Source organism: Delphinus delphis, chromosome 4, assembly GCF_949987515.2.
Source record: "Delphinus delphis chromosome 4, mDelDel1.2, whole genome shotgun sequence".
Taxonomy (NCBI): Eukaryota; Metazoa; Chordata; class Mammalia; order Artiodactyla; family Delphinidae; genus Delphinus; species Delphinus delphis.
This window is the reverse complement of record NC_082686.1, coordinates 133,869,806-133,892,536: the sequence shown is the minus strand read 5'-3', so window position 1 is coordinate 133,892,536 and position 22,731 is coordinate 133,869,806. Positions and strand designations below refer to the sequence as shown.

Below are 22,731 nucleotides of genomic sequence, written 5' to 3'. Positions count from 1 at the left end.
GGGGCACGTTATGTGCCCACGTGTGTGTAATCACAAACTGAGGCAGCACGCAGGTCAGTGACGTGCTCCAGGTCACCTACCCAGTACATGGCAGAGCTGAGATCTGAACCCAAGCAGCCTGGCTCACAGGCTCTCTCCAGTTGACATCTCAGCCACTACACTATAAATTCCAAGTCACCCTGGCTGGACTTAATTTGAGGACCAAAGAGATTCTCACTGGCCCAGCAAGCAAGGGCAAAAGGACATCCTTGACCAGTGGACCAGATATACTGTTCAGCGCTTGGCACCAGAAAGAACAGAGCTGGAAGGAGCTACAGTCTAGGCAAAGGTCATGACCTGGCCCCTCAGCGATTTACAGATGGCGACAGTGTCTGGCAGGGTGGCGGGCAGAGCTGGGATCTCCAGGACGGGTGGCCCTCGCTCTATGACACAACACCGGGCACACAGGCCCCTGTCCCATGCCACACTGAAGCTACTCCCCGGCACCTCCACTCCCAACACAGAAAGGCCTGGGGCGGACTCCCTCTCGGTAGCTGGGTGTCCCCCCCCTACCAGCTGCCCTGGCCAGTGGGTAGAAGGGCCCTGCGGTGCTCTCACGCCCTTGAACCTCAGCATGCTCCGCCCTCAAGGCCAGCCCTCGGCCTGGACACTTTGGGGCCAACGGGTGACTCAGGCTCCTTAGGGAGGTCAGAGCTCCTCATGTTCCCCTCACCTCTGAAATGGTGACGATCATTGCCCTGAACGGACTCTGTTGTTCTTGTCGGGTCAAGGGTCCCCCTCTCCTCCTACGGAATTCAAATCTGGGATTGAAACAGTTGACAAATGATTCCTGCTTAAAACAAAATTCAAAACAGGGCAGAGGCTAGAATGGTGATGCTAGCCGTCGCCAGACCCCATAAGTCAGTGATGTGTTTAAGTCCTGGAGTCCCCGTGAGACCTGCAACCCCAGAGAGGAGAAAGGGTCTCCTGCCCTCTCATCAGCTGGAGAACAGAATCCTCTCCACGGACCCCTGCATTCCGGCTCTGGTCTGCCCTTCTTCCCGGACCCCCCTTTACCTCATGGGGTTCTCCAGGAAAGTGGCCATGGTCCGAGACTGCCTGTCACAGAAAGGAGGGCCTGGCCTGAGCCTGGGGACTTATTTCAGATTTTTTAAACTCTAAACAGAGATAAGAAGTCAAGTCTGCTTTCTAGCAGTTCCACCAGAGCAGCCTTAGGACGATGCTCTCCACTCTGTCCATGCATCCTGGGGACCACCTCCCAACCCCAGGCTTAGCAAGGGATTAAACGGTAGTTGCTTTCTTTTAGTCACTCAACAGGTATGTGAAAAGCTGCTGTGCCAGGAACAACCCTGGCAAAGGAATGAAATAAAAGGCAGAGGAACAGGGTTTGGAATTGGCTCTGTACCCCCTAATCAATCCTAAGCACATTTCTATAGCCAGCCAGCCGAGCCACTAAAGGCAGATTCAACAGGGAACACGGCAGTCATCCTTGCCTTTGTCCCAAACAAGAAGCCGCCTCCCACGTGTAGCACTGAGGCAGGTGGCCAAAGACACAGACCCCAGGAAAGGTTTCATCTGAGAAGAAACTAACAATTAGGATACATACTGAGGTTGTTTATTAACATGAAGCAAATATGCTGGATGTTCAATTCCATAAAGCAGTTTTCCTAATAATTTTCTATTTCCAAATCCAACTTCTGAAGAAGCAAGGCTGCAGGCAACAATAAGGTAAACTAAAACATTAAATTTTTATTTATTTATTTTTGGCTGCGTTGGGTCTTCGTTGCTGCGCGCGGGCTTTCTCTAGTTGAAGCAAGCAGGGGCTACTCTTCGTTGCAGTGCGCAGGTTTCTCACTGCAGTGGTTTCCCTTGTTGCAGAGCATGGGCTCTAGGCGCACACACTTCAGCAGCTGTGGCACGCAGGCTCAGGAGTTGTGGCACGTGGGCTTCGTTGCTCCATGGCATGTGGGATCTTCCCGGACCAGGGCTTGAACCCGTGTCCCCTGCATTGACAGGTGGATTCTTAACCACTGTGCCACCAAGGAAGTCCCTAAGACATTAAATATAAAGCATTTCAAATGAAATTATGTTTAAATTTATTCAACATAAGATATATAGGTTGTTATCAAATAATTTAAAGATAGCCTACATTTCACACACAAAACCATATTTTCATATGACTGAATAAAAGTCTATGTCTTTTTTTCCCTTAAGGGGAAAGAAAATCCCTATTGACCAATTCAAGGTACATCATGAGATAATCAAGCAGTTATTCATAAAAGAAAGTCAACGTAGTGAAAATCAGTTTAATCAATGAAGTTTTTGCAACAAGTTTATCATTTAAGTCTGTCAGCTGGTTTTTCTTGTTTCTCCAACCGGTCACTGAGTTCACAGCCTTAAAAACTAAGACTGGGTAGAGGTAAATTCATCCACCACGAATCACAGAGTGTACTGTCTGTCCCTGTCCTCGTGGACCTCCATCCCACCCTTCTGCACCTGCGCCTGCCCCCTACCACCACTTCTCAAAGTAGATGTGCTCTTTGGGAACGTGGCTGCTCTCCAGTTCCTTGGAGAAGAAGTCTGTCATGGGAGGTGGGCCACAAATGTAGAACAAGGTCTCTCTTGAAATATGGTATCTTATCTCCTTCTCCGTTATTCTTCCTTCTACCAAAAAACAGAATAAACACCAATTTAAGCCAGACGTGTCTGTACTGAAAAGAGGAAGGACTAACCACAACTCGGCAACAGTGTTTATTTTCAGTAACTAAGCTCAGTGGGTCGCGTCCTGAGTCATCAGCATGCTGGCTCCTGCTGGTGTCCGGCCGGACCCAAGCAGAGAGCTCGTCTCCAGGTTTCCTGAATCCACGGCAAGCAATGAGGGCAGCTGATCCTAATGCACTCACCAGACAGGGCCAGGGAGCATACTGATCTTTGGGAGAGATTCAAAACTGCCTTCAGCAAAGTAAATAAACTGCTTTGTGAGAACTCCTCCCAGGGAGGGGAAACCACGAGAAATTTAAATTACTACTAATGGCAAATGGAATTGATTCAGTCAAAGCCGGAGTATAATTCTTTGTATGCATACTACGGCGGTGACGCAAAGGTCCCCTAAAAAATGTAGAAAATAAATTTTAATATGGGCAGCAGGAGATCTGTATATAATAAGTAAATCCAACTAACCTCTCCGTATTTTTCCATGATGAATCGTCTCTCAATTCCCCAAGTAGTGACATTCCCAGCCAGCAACTCCCAGCAATAAAGCATCTACACTCAACCAACTGGCACATCCACAAAATAACGGTGTGGATACAGTCAAAACATCTTTAGGGGACTCACCCGTGATGTACGGCTTGAGGTCTGCACTGATTTGTGTAGTCTGTTTTGTAACATGCAAACTGCATGCAATCTTCTCAGGAAATTCATTTACTAAATCAAGGATATTTTTCTGGAATGTCAAACATATTTGGTCACACTACAATTTAAAAAAATCAAAACAGATGTGCACCCCCAGGGACACTGAACCTCCAATGCCATTCCACACACGTCTGCCCCTCCGCTCTCTACTTAGAGAGATATTGTTTGCAGCCGAGCAGACCAGAGCATTCAGAGTACAGAGGGCTATTTGGCTTTAATTGAAATCTGAATATGCTAACAAGCATATTACTAACTCTCCGGGAGTTTTTTCTTTATCCTTTTTCTCAGGCGTGGGCAATTAAGCAGCAGTTTCACTGACCACAGTTGTGTCTTTTAACTGTTTCTGTTCTTTTGTTCATCCTTGCAGCTGCAAAGCAACCCAGAGTGAAACGCCTCTCCTGTCAAATGGACTTAGTTTCCACAGATGCAACCGCTGGGAGTTTCACATACCCAGCTGGGTCTCACCTACTCCTGTGCCATCTGAGCCCACCCGTAGTCCTCGTGACTCTCTGGGGAACCCCAGCGCCACGCTGACTTTCCTGCTCGTCCACCTCCTGATTCAAGCCCCCAGCCCTGCCCTCTCCTGTCACTGCACTGGGAGCCTCCTCAGCACTAGCTTTTTAAATTGTCCTGGGCCTCATTTGAACATGATTCAGCCTTTCCAGCTTCTGAACTATTGCAGAGAAGACAGAATAGAGACAAGAAAGGTCCGTGGACACTAATACCATGATGCGAGTCTGCTCACAGCAAGCTATGGGACACACACTCCTCCCTTACCTTGAATAGGAGCTCACTGGTGTTTTTTGCGCTGTAGAACAGTCTGATTGTTCCAATCTCATACCCACGTCCCTTGTTCGCCCGTTCTCTGTGGAGGTCTGCTGCATGCCGCAGGATGGAAAGCAGAGGGTTAATTCCAACTCCTCCCGCAATCAACACAAGGTTTCTAGAGGCATCTGCAGGCTGAGGGTCAAAGAAGAACTCTCCACCCACTCTCATGGCCACTTCCGAGTCCAGTGTACACTGAGGGGGGAGAGAAACGAGCCTTTAATGCTGTGTAGCAAAGGTCTTAAACCATGTTCTTCCTTCGGAAAGCAGAGGGCATCCACCTCCTATATTCTGGTCAGTTTTTAGGGCCATTTTTACAGCTTGCTCTCAGTTCTCGCAGGGCCGTGAACTGATCCCACCTGTGCCTCATACAGGCCATGTGCTCCTCCACCTTCATGATGCAGGCTGCACAGCCACTCTGGTGTTGAGAAACGGAGGCTCGCTTCAGGAATCCTGCCGTTTGTTAACTTCTCAGGCGCTGAACTAACTGGGTTGTGCAGAGAGGCACTGGGCCCAGGGGACAGCCCTGACGTATGAGTGTCCTTTTCTGAGCTGTGCACCTGTGCTCTGATTAAAGCCTTGGAGCTGAGAGGCGGGATGGGGCTACCCTGGGCTCATCAGGGCTGAGGAGCGTGGGTCCCCAGGCTTCCTCCTGGCCGCCAGCAGGGAACAGCCAGGCTGCTCCACAGGCTGAGGCCAGCACTGCGGTCCTGCTCAGTGCTGTCAGCTTCTCCCTGGAGCAGAACAGGCAGCCAGAGGTTCCAGCCTAGGGGTTGAGTACCAATCACACCCACCCAGGTAAAGCAGCTACAACTGGGTGAGGTCACTTACACCAGGGATACCATCAGAGCTGAACGCACTGGTTCTCCATGGGGGCGGTACTGCCCCTGATGGAGGTGTTTTGGAAATCTGTGGTGACACTTTTTTCAGGTCATGATGACTTGGGGAATCCAACTGGCATTCAGAGGGCAGGGCCAGAGACACCAGATGTCCTGTGAAGTCAGTGGTGCCCAGAAGCTGGCTCCTACTAAGCGGATGGTTAAATCTGCAGGAATTGTGTGGGCCAGTTTCTACTGGTAGTTGGATGCCAGCAACTGTGGGAGTATTTACAGCACAGAAATCAGCAAATGAGGCAAATGAGGGCTTTTAAGTCAGAGAGCTGGTGTGGCGGCACACCAGTCTCTGTGATGCACAGGGCTGCCCTGCACAGACTTCTAAAAGATCCATGGGACGTACATGCAGGTGAAAACTGGTTTGGCACGATCTGAGACTAGACCCTAAATCATTTTACAAAAAAACTCGACCACAGGGCAGACAGCAAAGCAAGAAGAACCACAATCCTGCAGCCTGTGGAACAAAAACCACATTGACAGAAAGACAGACATGATGAAAAGGCGGAGGCTATGTACCAGATGAAGGAACAAGATAAAACCCCAGAAAAACAACTAAATGAAGTGGAGATAGGCAACATTCCAGAAAGAGAATTCAGAATAATGATAGTAAAGGTGATTCAGGACCTTGGAAAAAGAATGGAAGCAAAGATAGAGAAGATGCAAGAAATGTTTAACAAAGACCTAGAAGAACTAAAGAACAAACAAACAGAGATTAACAATACAATAACTGAAATGAAAACTACACTAGAAGGAATCAATAGCAGAATAACTGAGGCAGAAGAATGGATAAGTGACCTGGAAGACACAATGGTGGAACTCACTGCTGTGGAACAGAATAAAGATAAAAGAATGAAAAGAAATGAAGACAGCCTAAGAGACCTCTGGGACAACGTTAAACACAACAACATTCGCATTACAGGGGTCTCAGAAGGAGAAGACAGAGAGAAAGGACCCGCGAAAATATTTGAAGAGATGATAGTCGAAAACTTCCCTAACATGGGAAAGGAAATAGCCACACAAGTCCAGGAAGTGCAGAGAGTCCCATACAGGATAAACCCAAGGAGAAACACGCCAAGACACACAGTAATCAAATTGGCAAAAATTAAGGACAAAGAAAAATCAGTGAAAGCAGCAAGGGAAAAATGACAAATAACAGACAAGGGAACTCCCATAAGGTTAACAGCTGATTTCTCAGCAGAAACTCTACAAGCCAGAAGGGAGTGGCAGGACATATATAAAGTGATGAAAGGGAAGAACCTACAACCAAGATTACTCTACCCGGCAAGGATCTCATTCAGATTCAATGGAGAAATCAAAAGCTTTACAGACAAGCAAAACCTAAGAGAATTCAGCACCACCAAACCAGCTCTACAACAAATGCTAAAGGAACTTCTCTAAGGGGGAAGCACAAGAAAAGAAAAGGACCCACAAAAACAAACCCAAAACAATTAAGAAAATGGTCATAGGAACATACGCATCAATAATTACCTTAAACGTGAATGGATTAAATGCTCCAACCAAAAGACACAGGCTCGCTGAATGGATACAAAAACAAGACCCATATATATATGCTGTCTACAAGAGACCCACTTCAGACCTAGGGACACATACTGAAAGCGAGGGGATGGAAAAAGATATTCCATGCAAATGGAAATCAAAAGAAAGCTGGAGTAGCAATACTCCTATCAGGTAAAACAGACTTTAAAATAACGTTACAAGAGACAAGGAAGGACACTGCATAATGATCAAGGTATCAATCCAAGAAGAAATATAACAATTATAAATATATATGCACCCAACACAGGAGCACCTCAATACATAAGGCAACTGCTACCAGCTATAAAAGAGGAAATCAACAGTAACACAATAATACTTTAACACCTCACTTACACCAATGGACAGATCATCCAAACAGAAAATTAATAAGGAAACACAAGCTTTAAATGACACAAAAGACCAGATAGATTTGATATTTATAGGACATTCAATGCAAAAACAGCAGATTACACTTTCTTCTCAAGTGCGCACGGAACATTCTCCAGAACAGGTCACATCTTGGGTCACGAATCAAGTCTTAGTAAATTTAAGAATACTGAAATCATATCAAGCATCTTTTCTGACCACAATGCTATGAGATTAGAAATTACAGGGAAAAAAATGGTAAAAACCACAAACATATGCAGGCTAAACAATACGTTACTAAATAACCAAGAGATCACTTAAGAAATCAAAAAGGAAATCAAAAAAATACCTAGAGACAAATGACAATGAAAACAGAATGATCCAAAACCTATGGGATGCAGCAAAAGCATTTCTCAGAGGTTAAGTTTATAGCAATACAAGCCTACCTCAAGAAACAAGAAAAATCTCAAATAAACAATCTAACCTTACACTTAAAAGAACTAGAGAAAGAAGAACAAACCAAAAAAGCCAAAGTTAGCAGAAGGAAAGAAATCATAAAGATCAGAGCAGAAATAAATGAAATAGAAACAAAGAAAACAACAGCAAAGGTCAATAAAACTAAAAGCTGGTTCTTTGAGAAGATAAACAAAATTGATAAACCATTAGCCAGACCCATCAAGAAAAAGAGGGAGAAGACTCAAATCAATAGGATTAGAAATGAAAAAGGAGAAGTTAGAACAGACACTTCAAAAATACAAAGCATCCTAAGAGACTACTACAAGCAACTCTATGCCAATAAAATTTTAGGACAACTTGGAAGAAATGAACAAATTCTTAGAAAGGTATAAGCTTCCAAGACTGAACCAGGAAGAAATAGAAAATATAAGCAGACCAATCACAAGTAATGAAATTGAAACTGTGATTAAAAATCTTCCAACAAACAAAAATCCAGGACCAGATGGCTTCACAGGTGAATTCTACCAAACATTTAGAGAAGAGCTAACACCCATCCTTCTCAAACTCTTCCAAAACACTGCAGAGGAAGGAACACTCCCAAACTCATTCTATAAGACCACCATCACTCTGTTACCAAAACCAAAGATACGGGCTTCCTGGTGGCGCAGTGATTGAGAGTACGCCTGCCGATGCAGGGGACACGGGTTCGTGCCCCGGTCCAGGAGGATCTCACATGCCGCAGAGTGGCTGGGCCCGTAAGCCATGGCCGCTGAGCCTGCACATCTGGAGCCTGTGCCCTGCAACGGGAGAGGCCACAACAGTGAGAGGCCCGCGTACCGCAAAAAAACAGAACAAAACCAAAGACACTACAAAAACAGAAAATTACACACCTGTATCACTGATGAATATAGATGCAAAAATCCTCAACAAAATACTAGCAAACAGAATCCAACAACACATAAAAGGATCATACACCATGATCAAGTGGGATTTATCCCAGGGATGCAAGGATTCTTCAGTATACGCAAATCAATCAATGTGATACACCATATTAACCATATGATCATCTCAATAGATGCAGAAAAAGCTTTTGACAAAATTCAACACCCATTTATGATAAAAACTCTCCAGAAAGTAGGCATAGAGGGAACCTTCCTCAACATAATAAAGGCCATATACAACAAGCCCACAGCAAACATCATTCTCAATGGCGAAAAACTGAAAGCATTTCTTCTAAGATCAGGAACAAGACAAAGATATCCACTCTCACCGCTATTATTCAACATAGTTGCAGGATACAAAATTAATGCACAGAAATCTCTTGCATTCCTATACATGAATGATGAAACATCTGAAAGAGAAATTAAGGAAACACTCCCATTTACCACTGCAACACAAAGAATAAAATATCTAGGAATAAACCTACCTAGGGAGACAAAAGACCTGTATGCAGAAAACTACAAGACACTGATGAAAGAAATTAAAGATGACACCAACAGATGAAGAGATATACCATGTTCTTAGATTGGAAGAATCAATATTGTGAAAATGACTATACTTCCCAAGCAACCTACAGATTCAATGCAATCCCTATCAAATTACCAATGGCATTTTTTTACAAAACTAGAAAAAATCTTAACATTTGTATGGAGACACAAAAGACCCCGAATAGCCAAAGAAGTCTTGAGGGAAAAAAACGGAGCTGGAAGAATCAGACTCCCTGACTTCAGACTATACTACAAAGCTACAGTAATCAAGACAATATGGTACTGGCACAAAAACAGAAACATAGATCAATGGAACAGGATAGAAAGCCCAGAGATATACCCATGCACCTATGGTCAACTAATCTATGACAAAGGAGACAAGGATATACAAGAGAAAAAACACTCTCTTCAATAAGTGGTGCTGGGAAAACTGGACAGCTCCATGTAGAAGAATGAAATTAGAACACTCCCTAACACCATACACAAAAATAAACTCAAAATGGATTAAAGACCTAAATGTAAGACCATACACTATAAAACTCTTAGAGGAAAACACAGGAAGAACATTCTATGACATAAATCATAGCAAGATCTTTTTTGATCCACCTCCTAGAGTAATCGAAATAAAAACAAAAATAAACAAATGGGACCTAATGAAACTTAAAAGCTTTTGCAAAGCAAAGGAAACTACAAACAAGACTAAAAGACAACCCTCAGAATGGGAGAAAATATTTGCAAACAAATCAACAGACAAAGGATTAATCTCCAAAATATATAAACAGCTCATGCAGCTCAATATTAAAAAAACAAACGACCGAATCAAAAAATGGGCAGAAGACCTAAATAGACATTTCTCCAAAGAAGACATACAGATGGCCAAGAAGCACATGAAAAGCTGCTCAATATCACTAATTATTAGAGAAATGCAAATCAAAACTACAATGAGGTATCACCTCACACCAGTTAGAATGGGCATCATGAGAAAATCTACAAAGAACAAATGCTGCAGAGGGTGTGTAGAAAAGGGAACTCTCTTGCACTGTTGATGGGAATGTAAATTAATACAGCCACTATGGAAAACAGTATGGAGGTTCCTTAAAAAACTAAAATTAGAATTACCATATGACCCAGCAATCCCACTACTGGGCATATACCCAGAGAAAACCATAATTCAAAAAGACACATGTACCCCAATGTTCACTGCAGCACTATTTACAATAGCCAGGACATGGAAGCAACCTAAATGTCCATCGACAGACAAACGGATAAAGAAGATGTGGTACATATATACGATGGAATATTACTCAGCCATAAAAAGGAACAAAACTGGGTCATTTGTAGAGACATGGTAAGATCTAGAGACTGTCGTACAGAGTGAAGTAAGTCAGAAAGAGAAAAACAAATATAGCATATTAACGCATATATGTGGAACCTAGAAAGATGGTACAGATGAACCAGTTTGCAGGGCAGAAATTGAGACACACATGTAGAGAACAAACGTATGGACACCAAGGGGGGGAAAGCAGCGGGGCTGGGGGGTGGTGGTGGTGTGATGAATTGGGAGACTGGGATTGACATGTATACACTGACGTGTACAAAATGGATAACTAATAAGAACCTGCTGTAAAAAAAACAAAAACAGAGGGCTTCCCTGGTGGCACAGTGGTTGAGAGTCCGCCTGCCGATGCAGGGAACACGGGTTCATGCCCCAGTCCAGGAAGATCCCACATGCCACGGAGCGGCTGGGCCCGTGAGCCATGGCCACTGAGCCTGCGCATCCGGAGCCTGTGCTCCGCAATGGGAGAGGCCACAACAGTGAGAGGCCCACATACTGCCAAAAAAAAAACCCCAAAAAACCCAGAAACAAAAACAAGTCAAAGTATTGTTTGCCTGGATCTAACGTGGTCTGAATTTTCCAGAATGTCACTGCCATGTAGATTGTACGTTGTTGTGTCCAGAAATTTACCAAACATGTTCACTATTCTGGAGAACCACATCCCAGTGTACAGCACGTATGTGTGGTCATTCTGTTGCCAGGAAACACCTGCACCACCTGCATCTGTATACGTGTATTCACGGTGATCCTACACTGAGGAACAGCAAACTGCCTACCTCATTCTACCTTCTAGTTTAGACATGTCCCACCATTTATACACTGAAATACAGTCTTTGATTATGGATTACTTTCCTTTATTTCTCCTTTGTATTGTATTTAGAGAATTGTGTTATATTTTAAATGTATTTATTTAATGTATGTACCTATGTATATACTAACTTTGAATTTCATTTCAGAAATGAAAGGGGGCATTGGATCCAGCAGTGTTGAGAACCCTTAATTTGGATAAAAACACACTGATCTAGGAGTCAGAAAGCTGACTTTTAATCACAGCCCCTATGAAATCCAGCAAGTCCCTTCGCTCCTCTCAGCCTCTGCTGCCACACCTGGAAAATGGGTTCCAGCCCCTGTCCTGCTCAACCCCAGGGCCATTGTGGGCATTGCATGACACTGTGGGGGAACCCCTGCTGGCAGCAAGCACTACATGGAGGGTATTTTGGTCATGTGGCTGTCACAGAAGAAAAAACATAGGGGGTGCCTGCTTCCTTCTTCCCTGTCACCAAAAAACAGAACTTAGGAATAAAGAAATCATTTATACTAGGAGCATTCTTGACACAAGTCAACTGAGTCGACTCCCTCAGTTCAGGCACTTTCTGAAGACCAACCCTGAGCGCTCACCTGGTGCCTTGCCTGACAGGTGCACAGTAAGTACTTTTTGATATGAATTTAATTTGGGGCTCTACAACTTAAAGAACTAAACTTAGAGAAAATCTAAGAAAAAACGAGAATTATGTGAATTCACAGAACAGGTCCTTTTTGGTCAAGAACTGTTAAATGAATGGAAATCCTTTCTCTGAGGGGGAAAAAAAACCCCATCTGAACTATTTTAAAGATGCAGGAGATTTTTACATGAAGGATGGTACATGGGTTTTCATTTTTGACAGAAGAAATTAGCAGCAAGGGTGCATTCTTTTAGGAATAACTAAAATCTAGGAATTGCTACACTGTCTTCCAAAGTGCTTTAAAATGCTCTTCCCTTTCAAGTCTTGAAAACAGAAATCTGTGGAGGCTCTGTCTAATGATGACAGCAGAGTTAATCTCTCTCCCCTCCTCTCCTTCTTGCCTGTACATTTCTCTTTATCTCTAAGAATCTAAGAGTAAAAGAGACTAAGAAACAAGACAGAAATAATTCCCTCCAATGGTCACCTTCAGAGTGCTTAGTAATGACACCAAACAAAACCTTTAGGTTACTGTTTTTAGAAACCAGAGCATTTTCAACCCTTAAGTTGTCAAGAAAATACGTCCCAGAGAAAGATAATAATCAAGAAGCCTGTCGTCTCCTTAGTGACAAAATAATCTTCAGTAGATCTATCTCCTAATTTGCTAGCATCTGGAAAGAATCAAAAGCCATCTTTGTCTTTTGTTGATCAATAAAAACTGCCAGGGTAGCATGAACACGAGACTCAAAGTGCCGTAGAGTATAAAATGGAAGCGAGTAAAGGGACATTACCTTCAATTACATGGCAATGTATCTAATTTGGATATAGATTTTCTACTTCTGAAATAAACAACTTTTCCACTGCAACTGGCGCCCAGCACACAATAGCTGTCTACAACCCTTTACCCTACCAGGAGCTTGAGCCAAAGCAGAGAAAATAAAGGAAGACATTTATGGCACTTTATTCCATGTCCCAACACAGCAGCCTGCTGCCACCGAGACACTCACGTGCCTCTATTGTCCACTCTAATAGCTTAATAAGACAAATCCTCAGGAGGAAAACAGACACCTGAGAATGGTTCCAAGAAAAATCTGACTTCATAAAGGCTGTTTGCAACTCCCACTGGGCAAAGTGGAGCAGGCAATACAATTAGGATGTGCACTCAAGCAATGCCACTTGGAGATTTTCTACAGCCTCTTGGAATAAGTTCCTTCACTGAAATGCCAATGAGCCATGAAACCAAGCAGGGAGCTATGACCCAGGAACAGGTCCAGGTCACGTAGGCGGCCAACAACTGGAGGGGGCACGTGGCACTAGGAGCCCAGATGGCTAAGCTCCTTTTAGCACTGAGCTCGGGGCACATGGACACCTTGCTGGTCCCACCCTCAGGGCATACTTTAACAACTCAGGATGCAACCTGGAGATAGTGATGGAGGAAAATCCAAAGAGAATATAAAAAGGAATGAGATAGCGGAGGCCACACCAAAGGAAGGACTCAGAAGGTCGCAGGGTAGAAATGTGACAGGATACATTTACAATGGAAATGCTAAGGCAAGCAGCTAGAAATGTGTGTAAACAGATACAACCTGACATGTAAACCATAGGAAGAATATTTTTTATGCTGCTGTAGATTTAGAAATCTTTTATTTTTTACATTATCTTTACGGTAACAGTTTTTTGTTGTTGTACACTTCTATGAATTTTAACACAAACATAGAGAAGTGTAGCACCAAAATTGATACTGAACAGTTCCATCACCCCCCCAAAACTCCCCTATGCTATCCCTTTCTGCTCACACCCTTCCCCACCCTATCCCTTGTCAACCACGTTTCCATCACTGTATTTCTGCCTTCCAGATTGTGGCATACATGAGATGTATGGGACCTTTGAGACTGGCTTTTTTCACTCAACATAACACCCCTGAGATTCACCTGAGTTGTGTTGTGCATCAACAGTTGATCTGTTTTTACTGCTTAATTAACAAATACAGGTGGACCTGGGAGATACTGCAGGTTGGATTCCAGAACACAGCAATAAAGCGAGTACTACAATTAAGTGAGTCACAGCCATTGTTTGGTTGCTGTGCATATAATAGTTACATTTATAATGCATATAAAAGTTATGTTTACATTATACTTTAGTCTAGTAAGTGTACAGTAGCATTATGTCTAAAAAAACCATGTACATACCTTAATTAAAAAATACTTTATACTACAAAGCTACAGTAATCAAAACAGTATGGTACTGGCACAAGACAGATCAATGGAACAGGACAGAAAGCCCAGAAATAAACCCACACACTTATGGTCAATTAATCTATGACAAAGGAGGCAAGAATAGACAATGGAGAAAAGACAGTCTCTTCACTAAGTGGTACGGGAAAAACTGGACAGCTACATGTAAAAGAATAAAATTAGAACATTCTCTAACATCATATAGAAAAACAAACTCAAAGTGGATTAAAGACCTAAATGTTAAGACCAGATACTATTAAACTCCTAGAGAAAAACATAGGCAGGACACTCTTTGACATAAATTTCAGCAATATTTTTTTTGGCTCCATCTCCTAGAGTAATGGAAATAAAAACAAAAATAAACAAATGGGACCTAATTAAACTTAAAAGCTTTTGCACAACAAAGGAAACCATAAACAAAACAAAAAGACAACCTATGGACTGGGAGAAAATATGTGCAAACAATGCTACCAACAAGGGATTAACGCCCAAAATATACAAACAGCTCATACAGCTTAATATCAAAAAAAAACCCAATTAAAAAATGGGTAGAAGACCTAAACAGACATTTCTCCAAAGAAGACATACAGATGGCCAAAAGGAATATGAAATGATGCTCAATGTCATTAATTATTAGAGAAATGCAAATCAAAACGACTATGAGGTACCACCTCACTCCAGTCAGAATGGCCATCATCAAAAAATCTACAAATAAATGGTGGACAGGGTGTGGGGAAAGGCAACCTTCCAAACTGTTGGTAGAAAGGTAAATTGGTGCAGCCACTATAAAGAACAATATGGAGGTTCCTTAAAAAACTAAAAACAGACTTAGCATATGATCCATCAATCCTACTCCTGGGCACATATCTAGAGAAAACTCTAATTTGAAAAGATACATGCACCGCAAAGTTCATAGCAGACCTATTCACAATAGCCAAGACATGGAAACAACCTTATGTCCATCAACAGATGAATGGATAAAGAAGATGTGGTATATATATATATATGATGGAATAATACTCAGCCATAAAAAAGAATGAAATAATGCCATTTGAAGCTACATGGATAGACTTAGAGATTATCATACTAAGTGAAGTAAACGAGACAAAGACAAATATCATATATCACTTGTATGTGGAATCTAAAAAAATAATACAAAAAAACTTATTCACAAAACAGAAATAGACTCACAGGCATAGAAAACAAAATTACGGCCACCAAAGGGGAAAGCTGGGGAAGGGATAAATTAAGAGTTTGGGATTAACATACATATACTACTGCTATATATAAGACAGGTAAACAACAAGGACCTACTATATACTACAGGAAACTATATTCAATATCTTGTAATAACCTATAATGGGAAAGAATCTGAAAAAGAATATATATATATATGTATGTATATATATATATATACACACACATACACACACACACACATATATATGTATATAGTCACTTTGCTGTACATCTGAAACTAACATAACATTGTAAATTAACTATACTTTTTTTTTTTTTTTTTAGCGGTACGTGGGCCTCTCACTGTTGTGGCCTCTCCCGTTGCAGAGCACAGGCTCCGGACGCGCAGGCTCAGTGGCCATGGCTCACGGGCCCAGCCGCTCCGTGACATGTGGGATCTTCCCAGACTGGGGCATGAACCTGTGTCCCCTGCATCGGCAGGTGGACTCTCAACCACTGCACCACCAGGGAAGCCCAACTATAATTTAAAAAATTTCTTCATATAAAGAAAACCTTTATTGTTAAAAAAAAATGCTAACTATCATCTGACAAGGCAGGGTTGCCACAAACATTCAATTAGTAAAAGAACACAATTATTTGCAAAGTGCAGTAAAGTAAGGCGCAGTAAAACAAGGTCTGCCTGTATACTGTATGAATGTATTGATATCGCAGTTTATCCATTCACCTGCTGAGGGATGTTTTGGTTGTTTCTAGTTTTTGACAATTATGAATAGAACCACTAAAAACATTCATGTACAGGTTTTTATATGGACAATTCTTTTGTTTCTCTAGGATGAATACCCAGGAGTGGTACTGCTGGGTATTATGGTAAGTGTATATTTAGTTTCATATGGAATTGCCAAAATATTTTCCAGGATGGCTGTAGTATCTTGCTTTCCTTCTAACAATATAAGCAATATAAGAGTTCCAGTTTCTCCACATCATTGGCAGCACTTGGTATTGTCGATCTTTTAAATTTTAGTCATTCTAATAGGTCTGTAGAGGTATCCCACTATATATGGTTTTAATCTGCATTTCCCTAATGGTTAATGATGCTGACCATTGTTTCATTGCTTATTTGCCATCCTTATGTCCTTTTTAGGGAAGCATCTGTTCAATCCTTTGCCCATTTAAAAATTATGTTTGTTTTATTTTTGCTGCCTTTTGCAAGTTCTTTATATATTCTGGATATGAGTCCTTTGTTGGATATCTAATTTGCAAATACTTTCTCCTAGGCTGTGGCTTCTTTTTGAAAATTCTGTTATAGTGTATTTTGCAGAAAAAAAATTTTAATTTTGATTAAGTCCGATATATAAATCTTTCCTCTTAGGAATCTTGCTTTTGGTGTCATGTCTAAGAACCATCTGCCTACCCTGATGTTCAGAATATATCCAGTGTTTTCTTCTAAAACCTTTACTTAGACCTACAATATATTTTGAGTTACCTCTGAATATAAAGTATGAGATTTAAGTCAATGTTCCTTTTTTCTGCATATGGATAGACAACTATTCCAGCACTGTTTGTTGAAAAGGTTATCCTTTCTCCATTGAATTTCTTTAGCACCTGTCAAAAATCAAAAGGCCATATGTGTGCCGGTCTATTGAACTCTTTAATCTGTTCCATTGATCTATATGTCTATGCCTTCACCAATACCACACTGTTTTTATTACGGTAGCTTTATTTTAATCTTAAATTTGAGTAATGTGATGCCTCCCCTGTTAGTCTTCTTTTTCAAAAGAAGACTACCCTAGTTCCTTTGCTCTTCCATATAAATTTGCTACCCTACTTCCTTTGCTACCCTAGTTCCTTTGCTCTTCCATATAAATTTTAAAATCAGTTTATTTGTATCTACAATATTTGCAATATAGCACATTCCTTTTTGGTAAAGGGGATAAGCAAGTGCCTGAGATGGGATGGAGGTTGTTGGTAAATATAGAAGGCACACTCTAGAAGTGAAGGGGATGGCAGTTAAAAAAAAGATAAAGGTCAAAAACTAAGAAGACAAATAACTGATCTGTTCTTAGCTCACTCTTTGTTATCAGAGTTCTAGTAGGTAATGAACAGCAGCATAGGGTTGTGTTGAGGTCCATGATGAACAATGAATTATTAGCAGCAAATGTGGACTCCTTCTCAAAATCACATGTAAAGAGCTCTCCAGAGACTGAAATGGAGAGGCAGTGGCACCACAGGTTTAGCAGTGCTCAACTGGGCACGAGAAGTACGTAATCAGAGATTGTTTCCTCTCCAAATAATGAGAGAATGATTAGCTTAATTCTCTTCATTTAAGATGGTCAGGACAAAATAATCTGATTTATAGATTTACCAATTACAAGACACACACAGAGCCAATTTCCAAAAACGTACATATGAAGTAAAAATGTTTTAATCCTAAAGCAGCATTCAACTGAATACTGTTTGGTGACCCAGAAGGTATTTCAAGACCCCAAAGTATCTTTGCATCATCCTTAGTGCATCAAAAAGGTTCTGCTTCTTTAACCTTGCTACAGTCTGAATTCTGGATGGAGGGGAGCTCTTTGTGAGCTTCTACCCTTTTCATGCAAGCCTAGGTTTCTTAGGTGGATTAAGTGAGCTGAACACAAATTCTGTGGGAGACAGAGATCCCAGATCTCCCAGTTTAAACACAGGTTTGCTCACCTGATTGTGGATCCAGAGAGCAGGAGGGTGGTTTGTGTATTTCACTGCCAATTCTATCATTCTCTCTTGTTCTAGCAGTCTGGGGCTGGAGCATATTGAGAACCCACCAACCACAGAGACTCCTGGGATAAAGAAGTCAACCCTAAAAGGAAAGGCAAGTAAATGACTATTGTTGAAGCAATTTTAAAAGTGGGTAGTAAGGTAAACAAAACTGACAAACTAGATTAAGAAAAAAGGAGAAACAAATAAAATTACTAAAATCAAGAATGAATGATAGGACGTTATCACCAACCTCACCAAAAAAAAAAAAAAAAGATTATAAAGGAATTCTATGAATAAGATAAAAAATTAGCTAACTCAGATGAAATGGACACATTCCTTGAAAGACACAAATTACCTAACTGGACTCAAGAAGAAACTGAAAATCTGAACAGACCCATAATAAGTAAATGGATTGAATTAGTAATTTTAAAACTTCCCACAAGAAAAGAATAGGTCCAGATGGCAGCACTGGTGAACTCTATCAAACATTTAATGAAGAATTAATGTTAATCTTTCACAAATACTTCCAAAAAACCCAGAAAAGAACACTTCCCAACTTATTCTATGAGGTCAGTTACCCTGATACCAAAACCAGACAAAGCTATCACAAGAAAAGGAACTATAGATCAACATCCCTTGTGAATATAGATGCAAAAACCCCAGGAATACAAGATTGGTTTAACATATGAAAATCAATCCAATGAAATAAACCCACTTAACAGAATAAAGGACAAACCCATGTGATCATCTCAATAGATGCAAAAATGGCATCTGACAAAATTCAATACCCTTACATAATAAAAATACTCAACAAACAAGGAATAAATGTGAACTTCCTCAACATGATAAAGGCAACTATAAAATATCTACAGCCAACATCATATTTAACCTTGAAAGGCCAAAAACCTCCCCACTAAGAACAGAAGCAAGACAAAGATGTCTGCTCTGACCACTTCTAATCAACACTGTACTAAAGGTTCTAGCCAAAGCAGTTAGGCAAGAAAATGAAATAAAAGGTATCCAGATTGGAGGGAAAGAAGTTGCAGATGACTTAATATTGTATATAGAAAATTCCAAGGAATTTACTATAAATATATTAGACTAATAAACAAGTTCAAATAAGGCTGCAGGATTTAAAATCAGTAATAAAAACCAATTTTACTTCTACACACTAGCAATGAACAATCTAAATGTGAAATTAAGAAAAATAATTCTATTTATAATAGAATAAAATAATAACTGGGAATAATCTTTAAAAGAAGTTTAAGATTTGTACACTGAAAACTACAAAACATTGTTGAAAAAAATCAAAGAAGATCTAAATAAACAGAAAGGCTTCTCATGCTCATGGACTAGAAGACCTAACACTGTTAAGATGGCATTAGTGCCCAAAGATCTACAGATTCAATACAATACCTATCAAACCCTAGCTGGTTTCTTTGCAGAAACTGACAAGTTGATCATAAAACTGATATGAAATTCAAGGAACCCAGAATCACAGAAGAATAAATTTGGAGGATTCATACCTTCTGATTTCAAAACTTATTATAAATCTACAGTAATGAGGACACTGTGTACTGGTGTAAGGACAGGCATATATATCAATGGCAAAGAACTGAGAATCCACAAATAAACCCTTAGATTTATGGTCAACTGATTTTCAACAACAATACCAACACAATTCAATGGCAAAAGAATAGTCTTTTCAACAACTCGTGCTGGTTTTGTAGTAATCTATAAGGGAAAAGAACCTGAAAAAGAATATATATGTGTGTGTGTGTGTGTGTGTGTGTGTGTGTGTGTGTGTGTGTGTGTATACACATACACATACACACACACACACACACACACACATATATAAATAACTGAATCACTTTGCTGTACACCTGAAACTAACACAACATTGTAAATCAACTATACTTCAATTAAAACAAACAAACAACAAGTGGTGCTGGGACAACTGAATAGCCACACAAAAAGAATAAAGTTGGACCCTTACCTCACACCATATACAAACATTAACTCAGATCACAGACTTAAATATAAAAGCTAAAATTATAAACTCTTAGAAGACTTACACAGGAGTAACTCTTCATGGCAACAGATACTTAGAAATGACACTAAAACACAAAGGTCAAAGAAAAAATGGAGAAACTAGACTGCATACAATGAAAAACTTTGTGCCACAAATGATACCATCAAGAAAAAGATGACCCTCAGAATGGGAGAAAATATTTTCAAATCATGTATCTAATAAGGGACTTGGATACACATTATATAAAGAACTCTTAACAAGTCAGTAATAAAAAGACAACTCAAGTAAAAAATGGGCAAAGGATTTGTACAAACGTTTCTCCAAAGAAGATATACAAATGGTTAATAAGTACATGAAAAATCCTCAACATCATTAGTTATTAGGGAAAGGCAAATCAAAATCACAATGGGCTATCACTTCACACTCACTTGGATGGATGGCTAATCAAAAAGACAATATCAAGGATCAGAGAAATCAGAACCCTTACACATCGCTGATGGGAATGTAAAATGGTCTTGCCACTTTAGAAAACAATTTGGCAGTGCCTGAAAATGTTAAACATATGTGACCAGCAATTCCACTCCTAGGTATATACCGAAGAGAAAAAAATATATATGTCCACTCAAAAGCATGTACATGAATGTTCACAGCAGCATTATTGATAATAGTCTAAAAGTCTCAAAATAATCTAACATTCATCAACTGATGAAGGCATAAACAAAATGTGGTACATCCACACGACGGAATTAAATACTGATCACATGCCACCACATCGATGAACAACAAAATTATGTTAAGTTAAAGAAACCAGTCACAAAAAAAGATCACATATTATATATTTCTATTGATATTAAATGTCCAGAAGAGGCAAATCTGCAAAGACAGAAAGTAGAACAGTGGTTGCCTAAGAGGGTGAGGATGGGGACTGAATGATAATTAGTGCAGAGTTTTTTCCTGGGATGATGAGAACATTCTAAAATTTGTCTGGGCTGATTGATCACTGTACAGTTCTGTGAATATACTAGAAATCACTGAATTGTACACTTTAAATGAGTGAATTTTATGATATGTAAAGTATATCTCAATAAAAGTTTTTAAAAAGTATGGGGAAAAAAATGGCAACAAACACTCTTTCACTGGCATTTGAAAAACTAAACAGGCTGATGCGGGCTCCTAAGTTCCAAGAGTCTCATTTTCCTTCTTCTCTTCTAACCATTCTCCTGTGGTCGAGAACTCTTGTGAGTTCTTCTACTGAATTGAATTCCATGCCACAGAAACTTTTTTTGGAGGGGGGGGGCAGGGGGGGTGATTCTAGGAAATGCAACAAATCTAGTCACATACCAAGGAAAGGGAAACTCTTTAGAAACTGGGACCACAGGAAATTCTCATCTCCATGTCCAGAAAACTCAAATATCCAATATAGCTGCTTCTCAGCCATCAAAGAGCAACAGTATTAAAAAAAAGCAATAGTATCATTTCCCTCCAGTTGCTTCCCTACCAGCAGGCTTACACGAAAAGCACTTGATGTTCTCTCCTGATTTGATCTATGTATGGCCTTAAAAGATGTTCTCTCCTCATCTCTGGCCTTAGATATCTGGTCATTTTTTTATAGTCTTAGAAAACCAGTTCTGGACTGGAAGTGCTCCAGAAAAGGTCCCCAGGCTGTTTTCGCATTTATTCACTTCCTTCTTTCCCATGAATATTCTAATTCCCCTTCCATTTCAGACAAGATACAAATTTTAAAAGACTATAGCTAACATTTATTAACAGTTGCTATATGCTTTCAGAGAAGAGGTAAATGGCATCTCCATAGCTTCTGTGTTTAAAAAAATTAATCTCTGAGCTACTTTTGCTGCTTTATCTCCTGAACTATAGCACCCTCTGCTGCTTGATGTTGATAAAGACCTTTCTCTCAGGTGTCCCTCTTCTCTAGTAACTCTGGAAACCCTTTGCCTTTAAAAGGACTCCTTCATGAAATGCTACAGAAGAACCTCATCTGAATGGACTTAAGAAAATATGTACAATACGTATTTAATAAAACATCTTTCTAAGAAAGAATTAAGTTTTAAACACACAAGCGCGCGCACATGCACCCCTTTAAAAATGCCCTCTGCAGGATCAGCAACCAGATGAGTGAGTACGTGAAGAGCAGAGAGAAAAGACCTAATTCTGTAGTGAAGCGCACATATCCACATCCAATGTGACACACCAGGCAGCCCCATCCCGCCCCAGGGCCCAGCACAGAGCAGGCACACAAACCACAGCCGAACGACAATGCTTTAGCCGTCAGCTACCGTACTCGGCAAACGCGACAGACGGCATCTGCCCACCATGAACAGGCACTGGGGTTGGTGTTGCAGGTAAAGATGCAAGTATGTCTTGGTTCCTACCCTCAAAAAACTCCCAAGTGGGAGGAAATTTAACAAATAAACACGATTAATGGGGCTATGAAAAACTCTGCTTGGCAGAGAGAAAACGCTCATCATTTGAGATCTGTCTGGAAGTACCTGTACTTAGTATAGGTTTCTTCTTAGCTCCAACATATGTGATCCTGATTTTCTCAGGCAAATACTAATAAAGCTGCTGCTTTACTTAAAAAAAAAAAACTTGCTTGGAGGGTGGGACGTGGGGAGGGGAGGCGAGGAAGAAGTAGTCAATTCCACTAGGGGTGGAGGAATTAGGAAGGACTTCACTGAGGAGTCCTGAAAGACAGTGCTCATCAGACAAGCAGTGGAGGAGGACACCATCTGAACAAAGATGCCAAGGAACGCAGC

The 22,731-nt window shown here is 40.7% G+C and overlaps 1 protein-coding gene across 4 annotated transcripts in view; it reads right to left on the bottom strand.

The window, feature by feature from the left end:
* Nucleotides 1-1,599: 1,599 nt before the first annotated feature.
* Nucleotides 1,600-22,731, bottom strand: part of OXNAD1 (oxidoreductase NAD binding domain containing 1) — a 55,876-nt gene continuing 34,744 nt past the window's right edge. For 2 of the 4 annotated variants that reach the window (XM_060011517.1, XM_060011518.1), the window contains 5 exons: nt 17,881-18,022; nt 4,192-4,434; nt 3,337-3,445; nt 2,514-2,664; nt 1,600-2,050 (listed from right to left, as the gene is read on the bottom strand). In XM_060011517.1, coding sequence (XP_059867500.1) covers nt 1,852-2,050; nt 2,514-2,664; nt 3,337-3,445; nt 4,192-4,434; nt 17,881-18,022 — 844 coding nt within the window. In that variant the 3' untranslated portion in view covers nt 1,600-1,851. Of the gene's footprint in view, nt 2,665-3,336; nt 3,446-4,191; nt 4,435-17,880; nt 18,023-22,731 lie in introns of all 4 variants that reach the window. The other 2 variants (XM_060011519.1, XM_060011521.1) reach the window with 1 other exon arrangement.